Source organism: Cydia strobilella, chromosome 15 (assembly GCF_947568885.1).
Source record: "Cydia strobilella chromosome 15, ilCydStro3.1, whole genome shotgun sequence".
In the NCBI taxonomy this organism is placed as follows: domain Eukaryota; kingdom Metazoa; phylum Arthropoda; class Insecta; order Lepidoptera; family Tortricidae; genus Cydia; species Cydia strobilella.
Window position 1 is genome coordinate 2,151,255 of NC_086055.1, and position 22,980 is coordinate 2,174,234.

A 22,980-nucleotide genomic window follows, 5' to 3' on the forward strand; every position below is an offset into this window, starting at 1 on the left:
AATTCAGTAAACAGGTTAATTTTAAATAAATAAAAAACCGGGCGCTAGTATTATATATTTGTCAACTTTTAATGTGTTTATGTATTGTATGTTTATTGTTTTGTATTTCTATGTGTGTAAATATTTTTTTTTCTTTAAATTAGGTGTACATATTATGATTTGTGATCTTTCCGAATCAGGTGGTGTTTTGAGTCTCTTTGTGTAGGTACAGTCAGCTGCAGAGAAAAGGTACCCCACGTCCATAATAATTTACAGAACTTTGTATGCGGGGGGGTACCTTTTCTCTGCAGCTGGCTGTACCTTAATTCATAAAGCAAAAGCATCGGTTTGATTATCACAGTCCCGTGGATAAAATTCAGGAATATTAATAAAATACGAACAATTTCATAATTACGTCATAATAATATTTTGATCAATACTTATAAGATACAATATAACATACAATAAATTGATCATTATATCCCATTAAACAACGACGGCTTCACAACTAGGGAACAGATCTAATAATTTTATTAAATATTTTGATTTGTGTTTATAAATAGATTAAGGAGTTACATTAATTATACCTATACTATAAAATAAAGTTTAAACTGAAATAAATGTCATATACTAAAGAAAAAGTCCCTTTAGTGGTGGAGGCCGGATGGCAGGTCAGGAGGCATCCTCCACCATTGGAGGGCTTAGTCACTTTTTCTTTAGTATATGACAGCCTAATTCATTTTGTAATGACGGCTTTAGTTTTAAAAATAGGCTCATTACTTGTAACTCACCAAAAAAGCGGAATGACCACAACACACCTAATCAAAATTTAATTAATCTAGGAAACGAAGTAACAAGGTAACACTTTGTTGTCTTAACGCAGGTGTACGTCCTTAATGAATGAAATATGAATATGTATCGATTGGGAGTTGGGACCCATTAAACAGAAACGGGTAGATAAATTTATTTTTCTACCCCGAACATTTATATAAAGTAATGTCGGGTAGTTTATTGTTGTTTAGTTTGTCTCAATTGACATTTTGCTGGGACGTCAGTTTTCAGTGACCACAGCTAGCGCAACCTAGCTGAAATGTCGGAATCAAGGTACAAAAAAGGTTAAAATAATGAAATTTAATCGCGTTAGACTCGGTGACATTGATTACCATGTTAAGGGAGTTTACCCTGAATTGATCATAAACCTAAATTAAGGATTAGATTATAGGGTTCACGGTTTTCTGGGTTCTATTACGGTTTAAAGGTATATTTAAGATATTTGTTATATTGTGCAAAAAAGTTTAAATAAATAAAAATAAAAAATAAAGTACTTTACACTTCTTTTGGTTTTGCGCTGCCGGGTAAAAAGGTCCATAACTACCTCGAAAATGCATATTTTTAAGTAATTATGGGCTTGATTCACCCTTTTAAAACAGCATGACTACCTTTTTAACGCCTTTCAAGAGAAAATGTACCTAATCATTACATTTTACAGCAGCCTTAGCACCGCTCGCCTAGATACTTAACTTAAAACACTTGGCCTAGAAAAAAGCTATAACTTTCTATCTATCCCTGAGAGCTCCACTAAAATAAGATGTCTCGTTTCATTGTCTAATAAAAGTGATCTTTGCCGAGAAACGAACTCCTTTTTTGTAGGTAAGTACCTACTTTTCTTGTAAATACACCCAAGCCCCTTAAAAGTGCATTAAATTAGGCACCTTTGTTATTCTTACAGCACGATATGTAAAATTAAAATGATTTTATACAAGAATGGTCCAATATTTTGATTCCTATAATAATTATTATATGATAGTAAATACTAACATGCAGTTATATAATATTAAATAGATGCACAAGTTTTGGGAACAAATCAAATTATTTTATTAAATATTTTGATTTGTGTTTTTTAAGTGCAGCGGAGCGGAGAATGCGAAATTCGCTCATCAATGGAGTGGGTATTAGGAAAAATACTTTATACAGTGGAACCTCGATAGCACGAATCTGAAGGGAAACGCCAAAAAGTTCGTGTTAACGAGTTTTCGTCTTCTACACCATGTTTTTTTTTTAAATTTAGAAGTAGAGGTTAGTTAGAGGGTATCGACTTAGAGAGGTACTTCAAGGTCTCTTCAATACGAATAAAAGTATGTATTAAAGAGGTTTCGATTCGAGTTACAGAGTTAAAATTTAAGAAATGAAAAATTCGTATTACTGTCTTATTTTTTCAGAGGTTCGTTGATAAATAATTTTCAGATATAGAGGTGATAAAATAATACTTCTATTTTTTCGAGTCATAGAGGTCAAATTTCAGTTTTAAATTTCTGGAGGAAAAATTTGTATTAGATCGCCGTGAATCATTGGTTACTTCGTCTTAATGAGGTTAAATATTTCTTAATACAGTTGCTCAAAAAGTGCTAGATACTTTACGTAGCTGTTTTAGCGTGCGGAAAGTTGGTTTTCGCGAACTAGTTCTTTTTACTTTTCCATTTTTTTTTAATTTATACTCGTTCCAATTCATGACTACTGATTCATAATACTTACCTCATCATCATTATAACACGTTTATTTTTTAATATTGAATATTGAAAAACCGTTCTTAATAAGTTTTCTGAATGGAACGGAATAGCTATAGAAGGTAGGGGTAGAAATAGCTGCCAAAACACCTGTCAAAGAAAAGGCGTTTTTTTTAATTTTACTACCTACTAAGAGGCGTTTTAAGTTTCCAAAGTTTTTATTTCTTACTTGTTGTTTTTATTATTTTTTCGCAACTGTATTAAAAAACGTCGTTTGATACACGTGCGGATATCTCGGTACTCGTAAAGTAACGACATACTTTCCGCACTAGCATCGAAATGTACTATGGTTTCGTGTTAACAAGGGTTTCGTCTTATCGAGGTTCGAGTTACCGAGGTTCCACTGTATTTCCCAATATTTCATCGACGGTGAAGAGTGTGGTGCTGCGATAAACGTGACGAAGGGAAGCGGTAAAAGGTTTTCTTTTCGAGGGTCCTGGACTTTCAAACTGTACAAATTGTTCTCAATTGGAGGAGTATTTGAACAATGTACGGGATTCTCAAAATATCCGAGTTCATTTCTGTAATAAAATCACATAATACGGCGTTTTCCTGTGACTGAAAATATTTTGATTTGTGTGGTTTTTTTGAAGTGAAGTTTCTAAGTGGGAATGCGTTATTGTAGGTAGTGAATTATCACAGGCAGATATGTACACATTTGTTATTAGTCACTAATAACATAGAGTAACTTATACTAGAGCGGTACTGTCATCGTAAAATTTGTAACCACAGTAAATTCACTGTCATCTGTCGACACACTTTAAAACTAAAAATGAAGATTTATAAAAATACGATAAAATGTATTTAAATATGGATGAATGTTTTTTTTTATTTGCATTAATTATTTTTATGATTTTGACCCATGTTCTTTCACTGATATGCGGTTAAATTGTTAAATAACAAACGAAACCGTCAACGCCATCTATACGACAGTAAGCCAAAGCTAGTAGCGCCCTCTGAACGAGAATCAAATTTTCTTGATTTTCGAGGCACGTTTTTTCCTTAGACTGTATCCATCTATTACGGAGTTATATCTATCTTTGATAATAATGATTGTGTACTTTATCTGTCATTCATTAAGTAATAAGCCTTATTACTAATAGCAAAGATAGATATAACTCCGTAATAGATGGATACAGTCTAAGGAAAAAACGTGCCTCGAAAATCAAGAAAATTTGATTCTCGTTCAGAGGGCGCTACTAGCTTTGGCCGACTGTCGTATAGATGGCGTTGACGGTTTCGTTTGTTATTTAACAATTTTAACGGATATCAGTGAAAGAACATGGGTCAAAATCATAAAAATAATTAATGCAAATAAAAAAAATCATTTATCTATATTTAAATACATTTTATCGTATTTTTATAAATCTTCATTTTTAGTTTTAAAGTGTGTCGACAGATGGCAGTGAATTTACTGGGGTTACAAAATTTACTATGACAGTACCGCTCTACTATAAGTTACTCTATGCTAATAGGCATTTGACTATTTGCAGTTACGAGTAGTGTCCCTCGTTTTTTTATCATTAGAAAAAGACTACGCGATCTTGAAGTGCCTCTTTATTGAAAAACACTAATGAAAATTAAGTCATAGCAAATATATAACAAATATAAAGCATATAATTATGTTAAATTACATTACTTTGGTTTCATAAGTAATAATTACCATTTTTAAAGCGTTTTTCAGTAAAAAGACACATCAAGATCGTGTAGTTTTTTCTAATGCTAAAAACACGAGATATAATAGGTAATATTTTTTTCATATTTTCATATTTATTTATTGCATCCATGGTACACAGGTGTTACATATATAATAGTTTCACATGGGCCCTGGTAGGGCAAGGCAATTATCTTAAATCTAAAGATTAATTTATATATGTACAATATATTTGACAGTGTCTTATTTAACTTTTAATAATTTCATAGTTGTATTATATAATATATAGTTATTTATAAAGTCAATAACTGATTTTATTTTACCAAAATTTATAAAATTAATTAATTTAGCGCCTCCTGGGACCCAGAAGTAGTTGTTTTGTTTTTGAATGTATGTACAAAAATGGTACGAGGGGTCTTAGGAAGTTAGATTAGTTTTTGGCTGATGAGTGATGAGATATAATATATCCACAAGTACGAAATTTAAGCACACGAAACTTTTTAAAACTTTGAAACGTCTCTGTCATCGTCCCCCCAGCAACCTACCACGTACTTTACAATTTTAGCAAAGATAATATATAGGATAGAGGGGTAATGTCATAGTAAATTTTGTAGTCACACTCAGTAAATTTACTGCCATCTATCGACTCACAATTAAAACTAAAAATATAAATTTCAAAACATGTATACCTATATATATACAAAGAGGATATAATATTATAGAGTAGTACTGTCATAGTAAATTTTGTAACCACAGTAAATTCACTGCCATCTATTGACACACTTTAAAACTAAAAATTAAGATTTATAAAAATACGATAAAATGTATTTAAATATGGATAAATGATTTTTTTTTATTTGCATTAATTATTTTTATGATTTTAACCCATGTGCTTTCACTGATATGCGTTAAAATTATTAAATAACACACAAAACCATCAACGCCCTCTATACGAGAGTAGGCCAAAACTAGTGGCGCCATCTGATCGAGAATCAAATTTTCGTGATTTTCGAGGCACGTTTTTTCCTTAGACTGTATCCATCTATTATGGAGTTATATCTATCTTTGATATATATAAATGATTGTTTTTATTTGTATTATTTTTATATGATTTTGTCTCATGTTTTCTCACTGATATGTGTAAAAATTGATAACAAACGAAACCGTCAACGCTCACTAAACGAGAATAGGCCAAGCGTTGGTATTGGTGGTAGCGCCATCTGTGCGAGAATCAAATCTTGATTTCCGAGGCACGTTTTTTCCTTAGACTTTATTCATATTCATATTCATATTCATATTTATATTCATATTCATATTCATATTCATATTCATATTCATATTCATATTCATATTCATATTCATATTCATATTCGTATATTCATAATAATTCATCTTATACGGAGTTATATACGTCTTTGCAAATTAGCCAATGTTTGTAAACACCTACCCATACTAATTTTATTTTAGTTTTCCTTTCCTTTTAATAATATTCTAACATAATATTGTCTTCGGTTACCGCGATAGTTACTCATGAAATAAAACTATGGGATGTATTATAAATTCAATATACGCGATATAATCCGTTTTCATAGTTTTATTTCATGAATATTCTAACATAGTTCTTAAGTAAAGAGTTACTAACCATATTATGGTACCTATGTTTTCTTAAATTATTTTTATTTTATTTTTTGTTTTATACGTGTATCAGTGGCGCAGAAAAAACGCTTTAGATTTCCCATATTACCGCTCGGCTCCATGACGGAAGCTCACAGCGTCAATCACTATTGACGAGACGAGCTTTGAGTCGGCTTACGGTGAAAATGGCACGTTGTTATGACAGTTTTCTAAACCCACGTTTATAATGGATTTTCCGTACAGGATGTTCGAAAAATCCGTGCATCAATAAAACCATAGAGGATAGTATTTTTTTTAAATATGTTTAGTTTAAGTTAGTTTTAAGTTTAATATTAATTTAATTTTTTAATTTTAATTTTCATAATATGTAATTCTATGGATGTAATTAATCCGAAATAAAAGCTTTTTAATTTAATTTAATTTTTTTATATAATATTATAGAGCGGTACTGTCATAGTAAATTTTGTAACCACAGTAAATTCACTGCCATCTATCGACACACTTTAAAACTAAAAATGAAGATTTATAAAAATACGATAAAATGTATTTAAATATGGATAAATGATTTTTTTTATTTGCATTAATTATTTTTATTATTTTGACCCATTTTCTTTAACTGATATGCGTTAAAATTGTTAAATAACAAACGAAACCGTCAACGCCCTCTATACGAGAGTAGGCCAAAGGTAGTAGCGACATCTAATCGAGAATCAAATTTTCGTCATTTTCGAGGCACGTTTTTTGCTTAAACTGTATCCATCTATTACGCAGTTATCTATCTTTGATAAAACGCACATTCATCTGATAAGTATAATGCGGGCTGTAAACACTCGTTAAGGTACACACGAACATTAAACACAAGTGCGTTATGTGCTTACGAGCCCATCAACGTGTTCGCTAGCGCCACTGCTAAATAATTGTGATTATAAAAAAAAAAAAGGGAAACAAACAGCTTACAATAATACAGGATATAGATATTATGACCACATTATGACTTAAGGGGCCCACTGACTATCCGTCCGCCGGACGATATCGGCCTGTCAGTTAGAACAAAAATTTGACAGTTCCGAACAACTGCGACAGGCCGATATCGTCCGGCGGACGAATAGTCAGTGGGCCCCTTAATACATGAGCCAAAACAGTTTCCACTAATGAAATAAAACATAATTACTCAAAGGGAACTTTGAAGAGTGAAAATACATTATCACATATCATTTCAATCATTCTAGGAAACAGAGAGAGAAAAAAGGAAAAATAATAGTACATCAATACAACATCATGCGTCTGCAACAAAATTTGAAAAGTAATAAAATAATAAACAATAAAATTGAAAATAAAAGAAAAAATAACTAGACGGCGCAAAGTTAGCTTAGACGAACTGTAGATTTAGCGCGCCATCGCCAATTTCACGCAGGCAAAGTAAATATTGAGCCACGGTATTGACGCTGACTATTGTTTCAAGGTGCTGGAATTAATGGAGGCATTTTTGAATAACGCAGGTGGAAACTTACTAAATCGACTTTGGAGAATGGCATTTGGGGCCTGTTCCACCATGGTGACAATTGACACCGGGCACTGACAATTTCTTGTCCATTCCTGGGTCGATAAGTAACGACGGTACCAAGGTACCTAGCGTCAATATTGGAGCGTTACTTATTGGACCATCAACGTACAATGTGTACTGTGCAGCGAATTGACAATTTTATTATCACCGTGGTGAAACAGGGGCCTGTGTAGTCATTCACTGAGACCATGGGCCCATTCTCGAACGGCATTCGACTAATATTATTAGTCTACGAACTGTCAAATCGTATGGGTTGCCATGGCGACGCACTAATAATATTAGCCTAATAACGTTCGAGAAATAGGCCCCATGATAATTATTAGGAGGATAGCAGTTCTCGTTTTGAATGTTTGAATTTGTTTTATTTTGTTTGTTCTCTTTACCATCAACTCATCAGCAATAAAAGCCAATTAAATAATAATGGACGGTTTGAAACTTTTACGAACTCAAGCGTCTATTCCATGTAACTCAATTTAGCAGTTTTCGGATTCCATGATAATCGCTACCACGAATGTTTAAAGTGGCCCACTGATTATCAGTCCGCCGGACGATATCAGCCTGTCAGTTAGAACAAAAATTTGACAGATCCGAACAACTGACAGGCTGATATCGTCGGCGGGCTGGTAATCAGTGGGCCCCTTAATAGTTATTTGTTTTACAAGGGGGCAAAGTTGTTGTTTAACCTCTCGTGCTAATATTGTTACCCGATCAAGCGAAAGATTCCACAATTGAACCAAGAGTGTAGTGAGTTGTTCGAAATATGCAATCTTGAGCGTTACGAGGGTTTAACAAACTTTGCCACCGATTGAAACACAAAATTTTTCATCACACCAACATAACAAAAATACTAACTGTAAAATATCAAACAAAATAAAAGCAAACCGATTCAAAATGAATGTTATTTAATATTTATCATTCAAAATCATCGTTTAAAAGTCAATTCTACCAGCAAACATAAGAAAACAACTCAATATTTGCATTTGACTTTACCTCACATATGAATATAATGCCACTTTCTTATCAGTTTTTGAAAAATCAAGTGCCTTTACCAGCTGGTTTGGTCAAAATATTGTTGGGATATTTGGAGAGCTCCGTACTAGACTAACAGTGGGAGGCCGATTCAATTTTAACAATTTAATAAGGTTTTAATCTTATTTTGACACGACCTGGAGTCGTATCAGCACGTGCACCAATTAATAAATGCGAGCGAAATACCTTATGAGACGACTCTCGATTACATTTCGTAAGGAACAATCAGCGTAAGTGGCTCAAGCATGGACGTAGGCAGGTGGGAGTACAAATTTTACATACAATGTATGCCTCTGCGGCCTCATAATTAAATGAATTTTCCGATTGCAGTTACTAAGACTCCACTGCGCGTCTGTCTGTCACCAGGCTGTATCTCATGAACCGTGATAGCTAGACAGTTTAAATTTTCGCAGTGTATTTCTGTATTTTCTGTTGCCGCTATAACAACAAATACTAAAAACAGAATAAAATAAATATTCAAGTCCCATAAAACAAACGTGATATTTTTGCCGTTTTTTGCGTAATGGGGAACCCTTCGTGCGCAAGTCCTCATTTCATTTAGGTAAGCGCTCATACATTATCCTCAGCATGTCATATAATACAATTTGGTTATTTTTTACTGCCAATAGAGTTGAGTATTATAACTGCCCTACACGGCTTCGTATGCAATAAAGGGATTGTAGTTTTTATATGTTTTAATCAAGGGCAAAAGCCATAAAAACCCCTCGGAAACTAGACTATATTTGCGATCGGACTCTAAGCAGAACCTTAAAAGGTTAAACTTGGCTTAATAGAAAAAAAAAATACTAATTTTTATTTATTGTCAATTGTACTTATATATAATATTACCACATAAGATAGCTAAATAGCCGAGGGATTTGACTAGCAAAATATTCAACAGCCGTGTAGGGCAACACGGCTTCGTATGCAATAAAGGGATTGTAGTTTTTATATGTTTTAATCAAGGGCAAAAGCCATAAAAACCCCTCGGAAACTAGACTATATTTGCGATCGGACTCTAAGCAGAACCTTAAAAGGTTAAACTTGGCTTAATAGAAAAAAAATATACTAATTTTTATTTATTGTCAATTGTACTTATATATAATATTACCACATAAGATAGCTAAATAGCCGAGGGATTTGACTAGCAAAATATTCAACAGCCGTGTAGGGCAACACGGCTTCGTATGCAATAAAGGGATTGTAGTTTTTATATGTTTTAATCAAGGGCAAAAGCCATAAAAATCACTCGGAAACTAGACTATATTTGCGGTCGGACTCTAAGCAGAACCTTAAAAGGTTAAACTTGGCTTAATAGAAAAAAAATATACTAATTTTTATTTATTGTCAATTGTACTTATATATAATATTACCACATAAGATAGCTAAATAGCCGAGGGATTTGACTAGCAAAATATTCAACAGTATTCTTTCAGACCAAATCTTTCGTCGCACGTTGCGCGCGGCGCACCATATATTTTGTTTCTTTTTAATTTCCTGGCTTTAAGCCCCTTCTTAAGGAGCCCAATGATTGTCAGTCCGCCGGACAATATCAGCCTCTCAGTTGTTCAGTACTGTCTACTTTTTGTTTTAACTGGCAGGCTGATATCGACCGGCGGACTGATAATCAGTGGACCCCTTTAAACCAAATCATGTTCCAATTCAATCTTGATACGTCAGTTTGTTATTTTAAAATAGACGTGTTCGTTGCGATTCCGACTCTAACATTGGATTATTTATTTACTGCGAAAGCTGGAGCGGCCGCCATCTTTGTTTCGAACTAACGAACTGAAAACTAAACTCGTTGTGATTTCCGGTTCCAACGAGGGGAAATAGAGTTTCGAACGAATTACCTGGTTACGATCCGCAGACTTCACGTTCTAAACACGTTGCGAAGTTGCGACAAATTTAAGGCACTCTTTTTTTATTTATGAGTAAATAAATACTATCCCTGCCCATATTGTCCCATTTTGGTCCCATATTGGGAAACCCTCCTCCATGTTAGGAGAGACTTAAATCTTCGCGGGTCAGACGTTCAGCGGATTGTAATATGCCTACTGTACAATCGCCCTCGAGTAGGACAATTGTTTTTCGAGAGAAATTAAACGATCTATGCCAGTGAAAGCGAATCAATCAAAAGCCAACTCACCCCGTGTCTGCATGTCGAACGCCTGGTCGGTACCGACACTCTCCAACGGCGAGGTGATGCTGTAGTGGCTGCTGCGAGGGTTTTTAGCACACAAATCGACAGTTTTTTACACGTTTTGGGTTTATCACCGCGAACGAGCTTGCGCCTACGAGAATGAGCGGCCATCGAATCGATCTACCTTCAACTGGCTTTTTATAAACGTCAAAAATATTCGAAAAACTACCCTACCTACTGTCGCTAATCAATGTATTCTATTTTACGATATATAGAATATTTCTAAAAAAAAAACAACAAATAAAACTAAACTAGATATGGTGTCCGGAACCATCACCTACTTTAAAAATAAACTTATTACTTGGAGACCGTAAAAACGGCTTCGTGCATGTGTTATCCCCATGTTTTGATAAAATTTAGTGGATAGATGTCATAAAAATCTTTTATTGAGTTACAAAATCGTATTTTCGCAACTTAGCGGAAAACGACATACATTTCTTTGTCCCCAAATTAGGATTTCGTATTTATTATTCCAAGAATAACGAACTATATAACAATAAAAATTGATAATAAAATAAAATTAGAATCTAATAATAATAACCAAGCAAAGAAGAATCAGACGGACATTCATATGAGTAAAAAAAACGTAATTTTTGTGTAGAGTATCTAAATTCTTCACGTAAAACAAACGTGCATTAAAAAGCAAAAAAATGTTTTTTCACCACATTAGCTCGTAAAGGGTCCATTGCTTGTTCAAAAACTGATGAGAAAGTTGCATTTTATCCACATGTGTAGTAAAGTAGGTAGATAAATTTACATAATAATAACATATTATTATTGTGATGTAAGTAATACTGACACGAATTCGGCGGTTGCAAAGAGTAAAGTGGCGAGTCAGTCATGCTCTCGACCAAGCGCTGGCAATGTCTTAACACATCACGGCCAATTCGAACAACGTGATAATTATTAGATACGAGAGCAATACGAGATCTAATAGATGCGTTATAGTTTAGTTCTCAACTAGTTATCTTTTGCAGTTCGATTCGAGAAACCAATTGTCATTTCACGCTACCATTATTGTGACGTTTTGGGATATCCATTAGATATCCATTGGATGTCTAAGTAATATCAATATCTTAAGCAAATCTTAAAGAGATCGTTCAAGAGGACATTCAGAATCGCGGAAATGTAAAATTTGACATCTTTCTTAAATATCTCGTTATCGTTTCTGTTTCATATCTAGTTGATATCAAGACCATTGTTCGAATTGGCCCGAAATATAGTTTATTATTCAAGTAGGCATATTACAATGCGCTTATGAACGTCAAATAAAGCTACGCCGGCTCTAACCCCACACCTCTGCCCCGAGAAGATTTAAATCCTAGATTATATTGCTGAGAAAATAACCGAGGCAGCCACTCGTTCCTCAATAATTTCTCTAGACCGTGCCCATTGTGCTCGATCAAATGTATGAACGGCCTTGATTTGCCGCTAGCCGCGCCGCGCGCCGCTTGCGTCCAGTAGCGAAAAGCGCCTACGAACACCCCTGCACAGAGAACTCCCCTGGCGAGTCACTGGCACTGAATATGTTATACTGTGGGATTAGGTCGATTAATGTAAGACTGTCCCATACTATTAATAAAAAAAGTTAATAAAATACAATTGCATGATAAAGCCATCCCTTGAACCATCTAAAATTCCAGAGCTAATTAATGTGACATACTTTTTAACTGCAAATAAAAAGTTGAAAGTTACGGCGGAACTTTCTCGGCAGAAGTTATAGTACAGAAAATATGCTTAAACTTTTCACAACTTGAAGGGCTCAAGTTACTTTATAAATTACAGAAGTGTAATTACACTCGAACATTTCCAAACAAATAAAGATAATTTCGGAAGCAATTAATTTTAACAACAACTAGCAATTTGGCTTTGATCTTTAAGATACTTTGATCAATTTCGATCTTATATTTCCAAACAAATAATGAAGACAATTTCGGAAGCAATAATTATTAACAACAACAAGCAATTTGACTTTGATCTTAAAAGGGGCCACTGATTATCAGTCCGTCGGACGATATCCGCCTGTCAGTTAGAACAAAAATTTGACAGTTCCGAACAACTGACAGGCCGATATCGTCCGGCGGACTGGTAATCAGTCTTAATAACAAAACTTCCGTGAGACACAGACATATTAAATATATTAATAACGGGTCACACGTATTTTAAGTCGAAAAACGCTCGACATGTTTCACTCCGTACCGAGTAGTGTCATCAGGAGCTTGCGTTGACGGTGACGGATCAGCGCAGACTGCGGGCCGCAGCCCTCCGCGCCCGATGACTGCGCGGGCATTGGTGGCGCCAGGGGGGGCGAGAAACTACCCTCATTTTTTTTTAATACCACGTCGGTGGCAATCAAGCATACGGCCCGCCTGATGGTAAGCAGTTACCGTAGCCTATGGACGCCTGCAACACCGGACCACCGGACTGGATGCCGTTTACGGCATTATTGTCAAATGATGGGTTGCACACAACACACACTACTTCATTCGCTAATGGTTCGTCCACACTGTCCACCGACGTAGTACCCAAAACAGTTTTCCAGCTCGGAGGCACTGACCAACCACAATCACGGTTAAAATTCGGGCCCTAATTATTATTAAAAATTCCAAATTCACATTAAGTTCAACTGCCATCTTAAACTCAATGACACCAAGCACCCTTGTTTATAAGGAGAACATATCTCATCCAAATTGGTTTAAAGTGCGCCGTGAGGAAATCCGCAACTTGGGCATACTCGAGGAGTATTCGCTGGGGAGCACTTAGATCTTCAAATGGAGGATGCATATACTCGTATTTGATAACGATTGTCACGCGTTTGGGATTTGTCTGTTGTGTGTTTTGATCTACAGTTTGGAACAAAAATATGTTGACAAAAACATATTGGAATATTTTTCTTACGTACACGTCTTTTACAAAATTTCATTGAAAATTTAAACTGAAACAAAAACTTAAATGTTAATATATTTTTCCTTTTTTATTGTGGGACGTACCACATTATTACAATCTATAAATTGTATATACAGATGTCAATCAAAATGAAAAAAAAAATCAACGATGATCAACTCTGGTCAACGTGGAACTCGAACCCACATCCTTGGATTGCCGGTCCAATGCGTTACCAATTGCGCAATTGGAGTCCCACGTTGACTAGAGTTGATCATCGTTGATTTTTTTTTTAATTGTGATTGACATCTGTATATACAATTTATAGATTGAAACAAAAACAATAATTAAACTGAAACATAACGTATTATCATTAAAATATAGTTCTTTGGCGTTGATACACAAACATGAACATTTGTTTAAATGATTAAGAGCCCATCAACGTGCTCACTAGCGCCACTGCTAAATAATTGTGATTATTTAAAATTAACGATAGATATTCAAAAAAGGGGGCCGCTACGTACTGTATTTTGTATTTAGGTACCAAACATCAAACATTTATTCAGCAAATAGGCCACAGGGGCACTTTTACATGTCAATTTTTACAAACAATAAAATTAACCCAATATTACAAAAAAAAAATTACATAAATATAAATGTCAAATTACACAAAAAAGCTAATAAAAAATATACAAACAACAGAAGTATTAACATTGTTTAGAGATGTAAAAGTCTCTAGGTGTCAGAGATAAAATGTATATAATAATTAAAAAAAAAGATCATCAAATTATCCAGAGATGTAAAGGGTCTCCAAGACTTGAATTGTTATAAGTATAATTAATTATATAAGTTACCTTTTGAATACATTACAATAGTTTTCACGTTGCTGGATTCGTCGATCTATGAACTCAAAACAAAACGTTTTAACTTTAGACGCATAGATTATATAGATTGCTGTAGCCGAAAACGTCGTTAGATTTATTCTAATAATTTTGACAAGCAATACATTTAAACAATTCTTTGCCCACAGACTATTCGAAGAGAACCAAGACCTGCTGAACATGTTCGAGAAATTCCGCCAATGTCGGACGAAGGAGGAGCAGATCAACTCTATGGAGCTGGCTGAACACGCCAACAACGTGATGAACACGCTGGACGAGGGGATCAAAGGGCTGGACGACCTGGACAACTTCTTTGAGTACATACACCAGATCGGCGCCAGCCATAGGCGGATACCGGGATTCAAAGTGGAATATTTTTGGGTGAGTTGAAGCCGTAGTAGTTTTGTTTTGTTTTGTAAAGCTGCACAGCAGTTTATGGGTTAACACACGAATGTTCCAGGAAGGCAGCCAACGGAGAAGAATGGCGGCATGTTGCTAGTCACCAATCTCTAAAACGACCGGGACCAGTATTTTGTGAATGGTTCTTGTACTTGTTAGTTAGTTTAGGATTTAATTTAAATTAGGTTAAGATTTTTCTAATAGTTAAGTAGATTTTAGATTATGTTTATTAGTTTTATCTTGTCAATAAATACCTAACTACATAATTAGAAAATACTAAAATTGCTTAAGATGACTACCGCGTATAAGTAGGACACATAGCTTAACTTATATAAAATAGACTATAACGATGAAGAATAAATTATTACTACTTCAGAACAATTTCTTGTTCCACTAATAAAACGAACACCCTCGAGAAACATCGATCACTATCTAATACATAATACATCATCTTCGCGAGACTTACCATTACCATAAAACAATGTTACGCCCAAATATTTGGCTCGTTTGTTTACTTTGTATCTATCTACTTACCGAGTCCTTGGCAATGTCTCAAGACTTACCGAGTCCTTGGCAATGTTTCAAGACTTTCAAAAGCAAAGATTTCTATCATCTAAAGGCGGTTGTCATCTTAGTACAGTCAGTAGACTAAGTCAAGTCCCCACTGAAAACCAGCGCCACGGATTACCGCAGGGTCCTATTTTAGCGTCCAATGTTTTTTATGTCTGTGTCTCGTTTTCCTTATGAAGAGAACGAAACGTTTGTACGGGAAGGTGAAATTCGGCCGAGCTTGCCGGGGACTTAAAATCTCTCGCTTAAAAGGCGTAAATATTATTCGATAAACTTGCCCTTAATGCATTCTCGCACTCGACCTTGTCCTAACTAAACATATGTTTCCTATTTCAGAAAATCGAGGCTCCCTTCCTTGCGGCCGTCGAGTCCACATTAGGCGACCGCTACACACCCAATGTCGAAAACATCTACAAAATAACCATAAAGTTCATCCTAGAAACGCTCGTCGATGGCTTCGAGAAGGCTGGCAACAAAACGTGAGCTGCCATAATCTAGAAAAAAAAAGAAAACGAATAAACTTCAAGAGCGCTGGCACCCAGTTCGAAGTTTGAAAATCGAACGCAAGATTCGAAAGTTTTCCAATTTTTATACGCGTCTATCAGACCGAGTAACGAGTAACATTCCAACATTTGGAATCGTCTTAATTTGACAAGTCAATTTATGAACAGTGACTAACAAAATAATTTATATGAATGTGTATATTGTAAATATTTTAATGCGTCTTAAAAGTAAGTTGTGACAGCTGTTAACGATGGAAGTTTTTAAGAGTTGAGAGTTACGAGTGTATGGACTAAGAGGTTCATTAGTACGAGTAAGCAGGGAACATTGTATCTATATGAAAGCTTTGCGAAAGTGTTTATTTTTAAGAAATAGCATGAAATGTAGATACATATAATATTCGATATGTGTTACGTAAGTTATGGCGATTAGTTAATTTATTTTTAATGAATGTCACAAATGCTTATTAATTAGTATTTATAAATTGTCAGTTTACGATCGAAACTCACTAGCAAATCGGACACCAGACTTATAAACCTTTGTATTATACCGTAGACACGGTTTATTTTATCTAATGGTGCTTTGGGGTAATTTTGCAAAATGGGTAGGTAATTTCTAAGATCGAAAATATTTATCTACTAAATCTTACTTTGGTAAGAAAAACATCGTGGTAAATACACAACTTTTGGGAACAAATCAAATTATTTTTTTATTAAATATTTTGGTTTGAATTGTGTTGTGTGTATAGATGGCAGCACCAGTCTCTCTCGCTATATCGTAATTAGCCTCATGCATGAAGTTCATATTTGAACGAAATATGTTTTATGTATATGTTTGTTCGGATGTTTGTTACCGTTATATCATGTTACAAATGCATTTCCGTTTTTAAATTACCATTTAATTACTTAAAATTATAAATAAAAAGTACAAAAATTTGCCCGCGAAAAGCTAGTGAGCGAAACGCTCGAAACGCCACGTGACGTCACGCGTTCGACAGATGAGTGTCATTAGTAGCAAACGTCAGTTGGGCCGCCCAACGTGTGACGTCATCACGCTCTGTCGAATTAGCGCCAAAAATTATGAGCGTTTCAACCGCTCAAAAATTTTCAACATTTTAAATATTTTTTTATAAAATAATGTTAAGGTTTACAAAAGTATTTTTATCATTTCCGGTGTTCCAACGATATAAATTATGAATCCAAAAATAAAAATAAAATCATGCATGGAGCTAATTCCGTAAGGAATTCGTATAGGAGGTGCAAGCGCGTACTGCTTGCCCTTAGAGTTGGTCGAAGACGCCTAGTCTTAGTAAGATGGCATATAGTCGAGAAATTGAGACGGGTTCCGCCGTGGCGGGTTGGCCTAGGGGTTCAAGGCGTTAGCCCGTATTGCTAAAGACGCCGGTTCGAACCTGGCCTTCACCACTGGAGGGCTTCGTCACTTTTCCTTTAATATATGACATCTATTTTAGTTTATAATCATGGTAAATGTTACTAAAGTTCAAAGAGTTTCAAGTTTAAGTAGATCTATTAACGATTTGCAAATTATACCTTGTCCAAAGTGATCCCAATGCTTCTAAGGTCAATTAACAATGTTACTATGTAACAATGCTGGTGGCCTAGCGGTAAGAGCGTGCGACTTTCGATCCGGAGGTCGCGAGTTCAAAGTGTTCTAACCCCGGCTCGTACCTAGTTTTTCGAAACGTATTTACGAAATAACATTTGATATTTATCAGTCGCTTTTCGGTGAAGGAAAACATCGTGAGGAAACCGGACTAATCTCAATAAGGTCAGTTTACCCTCTGGGGCAATCGCTTTCGTATAAACTAGTGCCTACGTCAATTCTTGGGGAAAAAGCCGGGACAACGCGAGGAAGATGATGACTAAAGTAAGTAACAATGTAACAAATGTTTCTATAGTTTGTCAAAGGACTGTCTCATTTCAAACATAGAGAGAGAGAATCATACTATCTTTGTCTTAAACATTGTCTTCGGTTACCGCGATAGTTACTCATGAAATGAAACTAATAAAACGGATTATATTGAATTCATAATACATCCCGACGTTTCGAACCCTTTACAGCGTACGTGGTCAACGGGTGACTGAAGAAAAGCTACAATGTGCAAAAATACCCACATACAAAAATAATGAACCATAATAAACTAAATTGTAAGGCTATCTTTGTCTTACAGTAGTACTAGCACCCAAAAGAAAAAGATGAGTATAGTTTTTTTTGTTCTTATTTACTGACAATTTGGTTTGACCAACTATAAGGGTCGGTTGCACCAAACTGTTTGTCATCGTTAAAGAGTTCGCTAAATTTTATTGTATGGAAAGTTTCATAGTAAACCGCCGCGGCGCGCCGAGTGACGTTAATCAGTCTGTCAAGTGCGGATGGTGCAACTGGCACTAAGTGAGTTTTGGTAGTGAACTGAAGAAAAGACTACGTTCGATGTTACCTACACTATCATGGCTGGTCCATGAATTTTTTAAATATTTTTGCGCTTAAATTAATGTTTTATTGTTATAAATTGCGTCTTCCGTGTATGAGTGTGGATGATTTGCTAATGAAACTAATTTAAAATAATTATTTGTGTCAATAAACAAGTCAATATTGTTAGAATGTACCTTTATCTATGTTCTTAAATGTACAGTCGCGTTCAAAAGTCGCTGTACACTGGTAATTTTAAGTAATCACCCTAAAAAGAGGTCTTATTATTCGACACAAATCGACTGTCAGATAACGAATATGTCTTATGCAAGGGCCTCACACTCTTTGATAGAGAAAGATAGTCTTATTGCGATTCCTATAAGAGGAAAGAGAAAATAGTGCCATGCTTTGTCCTTATCACCGACCGGGTGGCATCATAGGTAGGAGCCGATGGCGAAATACCGAAATTTATAAGAGTGAAAGAGAAAAAGTCCTATGCGGCCCAAATTTTATATAAATATTCTTTCTCTTACCCCCGGTTGCTCGGTGGCGCGTCTATTTACTTGTATATACTATGTCTATGGTCCTATAGGACATACAAGCAATAGCGACTTTTAAATGTGTCTGTAAAGTTTTCTGTGTCTGCTACCAAAAATACGCACATACAATCTGGCACAATATATTTAAAAAATGCACATTTAGCCTTACTAACCAAGTTTATCAGGTTTGAGACTTATAATCAAATGCAATTGTTTTCTATATTCGTATCTAACATAGTCCTAAAATAACTCGCCAATTTTACAAAAAAGAAATAGAAAACTGTAATTTAGACTATAATATACAAAATGTACACCTGGTGAATGTAACGTTTCTAAATGTTTTAACTAAAAATACAAGTATGTGTACAACTCGAATAGTTTTCGTTTTATATATACATAGACACCCGTATTTTAAGATTTGGAATTGACTATTTAAACTGTATTTTTCACCTGAAATCGAATACTGATTTATTTTTCAAGAATGAACTAAGATAAGGTTATCCTTTCTTAACCCGTCTGTATTGTTTTGTATACTTATCACAGAAAACCGCGGCGCGCGCGAGCAATCTTATATAAGACCTATACACCACACGCATACGGGCGGTGACCGCGAGTCGTCCTATAAGCTCGGTCTATAGTGGGTGGTCTGTGATACTTATTTATCTGCCGAATTTGTTTACTACATTGCTCTTGTCATGTGGAAGCCCTTTATTAACTTCTTTTGTTGTACTGTGTTATTACAAGTAACAAGATTTGGGTATACAACAAGTTACATTACAAATTACAAGTTATATTACAAGTTAAGGTGCATTGGGGTTATTTTGAGAACGGGATAATTTTGAAAATAACTAATATCTACTTACGCAGCGCACTACGTAGGCGAACAACACGTGAACGCGAAGCGGCGCGGCGGGGGGTGAATCAATTTTTTGATACCTATAGAAGAGTCCTACGTGGACGATCTCGTTGCGAACGCGAACGCTGTGGGCCCGCCGCGCCGCTTCGCGTTCGCGAGTTGTTCACTTACGTAAGACGCAGCGTAAGCCAGAAGCACTTCGTACTCTGGCAACGCTTACCAAGGCCTCTTGATTACTATTGGTATATCAAAAAATGCTTCTAGTTTACTAGATATTTGTTATTTTCAAAATTCTCCCGTTTTCGAAGTTACCCTAATGCGCCTTATTCACAACTTTATATTGCCTACCCTGAAACTGCATCTCACCCTTACCACGAATTTGACACTGACTTGATGCATCTCGCTCGTACTGGCATATTAGTGCGAGCGAGATGTGTAGAAAGTAAGTTTACGCAGACGTTAGCGAGTATGTCAGTGTCAAACTCGTGGTAGCTGAACTCGTTTAAATGACTGCACATGAATCACCTGTAATACTGTTAACGCAACAGAATTGCTCCGTTACCGCCTTGAGATAAACTCATACTATAAATGAACTTAAGCTCCACCGGCAAAGCCTAAGCCTTCCTACAACTCGCCCAGTACAACCCGAGCTTTCCTTCTTAACTATTTACACTAAATGAAGGTCTAATTTACATTGGACAGTTTCTAAACCGGTGTACATCACTTAAGGTGAGCTTAATCCGCTTACTGAACCTCAAAGACCTTTATAGAACCATCGGTAATGTCGTAACAAGGATGGAAATTAGTAAATCATGGACTCCTTCAATTACAATTTCAGTCTGGTGTGTAAGAATATAAATTGCAATTGAGTTAGCTTGGAACTTGTAATTTAACTAAAAGCATTACATGCATATTAAGATAAGCCTTAATAATCAATTTAGAAGGTTAGGAAATAATAAGCGCCAAATAATTGCTTACATTATAAGCAAAGTTGTGTTTGAAACAGGACAGGCCATGACAATCAAGTAACGAAGCGTACTACGTAGGCGAACAACACGCGAACGCGAAGCGAAGCAATGCGGTGCGAGGTGATACCTACCTATAGAAGTGTCCTACGTGAACGCAGTGGGCCCGCCGCGCCGCGCCGCTTCGCTTTGCGTTCGAAAGTTGTTCGCTTACGTACGCTGCGTACATCAAAGAGAAAATCAGAGAACAGCTTAGTGAAAGTGAAGTTACTTGAAACCAGCTGAAATTACAACGGAAGGAATCCTTCACCTCACACACACACACATAAACTCAAGGGTAAGTACTCGGAAACAACACCTGTTTCAAACTTGGCATCCCCTCAATGATCATTTAATTCTCCTACTGCACTTTACGACCCTGTTTCTTAAACGATTGAGTTCAAATTTTCAAAAGACAGTCGAAATTCGTCGTCTATCAGTTACAATTACAACTGTACAAGTGTTTTATCTGTTCTGCCGGGGCCACACTAACCGCAAACGGCGGGTAACGCCGTTGTTTATCGCGATAATCCCAGTGTGGCCGTATGAAAAACGTCGAATTATACCACGTCGGTGGCAATCAAGCATACGGCCCGCCTGATGGTAAGCAGTTACCGTAGCCTATGGACGCCTGCAACACCGGAGATATTACACGCGCGTTGCCGACCCTAACACTCCTCTCCCTCGTTGAGCTCTGGCAACCTTACTTACCGGCAGGAACACAACACTAAGATTAACGCGATAATTAACGCGTTTCCCGGCGTTGCCCGTTAGTGTGGCCCAGCAGAATTCCAAGTTGTAACTTGTAATGCTGGGTTTACATGAGCTTAGTGCCAAGTGCATCAGTATTCATGTTAATGCTTAGGTGTACTTGATGGCATTGTTACAAGTGGAAAGTATGCATGGTGTTCGTACGAGGCACTGGTAAATTGGCAAGGAAAGGATAAGTAATAAAAGTCGCACTATTATTATATTCCATAGAGTTAAATAAGGTACTTATACCAAAATTGAGTAGTTGTTTTTTTTATATGAACAAACAAAGCCCAGAGCATTGAATATTCGTGTGAAATAATATTATTTAATTCCTTTTGTATTACGTTTACTTAGAATTGCCAAGTTATACATAGGCGAACAACACGTGAATCAATCCTTTGATACCTATAGAAGTGTCCTACGTGGGCGATCTAATTGCGAACGCGAACGCTGTGGGCCCGCCGCGCCGCGCCGCTTCGCTTCGCGTATGCGAGTTGTTCGCTTACGTAAGACGCTGCGTAACTCATATAACGAACGATTACTAAAATGTGCTCATATCATATCGCTGGGTAAATCAACACTTTCAAATAAAGGTGAAAGGCGCAAAAATCATTAATAAAAAATATCATTATTTTAATTTCTACAATTTCTAGATAAAAACATTTTCGAATTTAAATTTAGATACATGCGCAACGCTGTGAAACTTGTTTAACTTTATAAAGTACTTACCAACTTATCCAGGCTTTATCAAGCTTAAGCATTTAATCCCTGCTGACGGCTCTAATGCAGAATAAAAGCAAGCAAAATGTATAAATATACCAAATCAAAATGAATAACTCATTTGATGTTACCGAGCCAACCGAGCTCAAACTCAAAACGATGTTTTAGATACTCTTTCGAATCAGCGGGCGCAGCATGGTTCCATTTTTATCGCCTGTCACTATGCCCGTCACTTTCGCACTTACATACTTGTTAGAACGTGACAGGCATGGTGCTACGGCCGCAGCTTTTCGTGAAAAAATAAGCGCCTACTCATAATCTTATAGCAATCGGTTTTCAACGAAAAGTTATCGTATTAAATGATCAGGCGAGGTTATCGGTATTATTTATCTAGGATTGAATTGAAATAAAATGTACCTAAGCAAATTAGGACAAAATAAAGATCAATTATTCATTTTTAATCAGACGTACATAACATCAAAAGGAAGGTCTGGTAAATACTCAAATTTTCATCTTTGAATTCTGTTTTAGCTCGGTACAAAGTTGAAAAGGGTCGAGGATTGGAGAAACAAGGGTCATTTTCGTAAAGATTTAATGACTAGGCATAGGGTAGTAAAGTTTAAGGCTCAACTGTAATAATAAATAATTGATTAAAGCCTGAAATTAACAGCTTGAACGCTAATAAAAGAGACATTCTCATAAAAATTGTAAGATGTTGTTTTATGGGCTATTAGCCAGTCTAACAGTTTCTTTTAGGGTGAAAGTGATTTGAAGAAGTTAGAATCTTGTAACTCGGTGAGTTTTGGTCGTTAAATT

The 22,980-nt window shown here is 35.8% G+C and overlaps 1 protein-coding gene across 1 annotated transcript in view; it reads left to right on the forward strand.

Annotated features, from left to right (window-relative positions):
• The window catches only part of LOC134747781 (neuroglobin-like), a 39,255-nt gene extending 20,049 nt beyond the window's left edge, over positions 1-19,206 (forward strand). The window contains exons 2-3 of the mRNA XM_063682423.1: positions 14,542-14,773; positions 15,698-19,206. Coding sequence (XP_063538493.1) covers positions 14,542-14,773; positions 15,698-15,844 — 379 coding nt within the window. The 3' untranslated portion in view covers positions 15,845-19,206. The remainder of the gene's footprint in view (positions 1-14,541; positions 14,774-15,697) is intronic.
• The last annotated feature ends 3,774 nt before the right edge of the window (positions 19,207-22,980 follow it).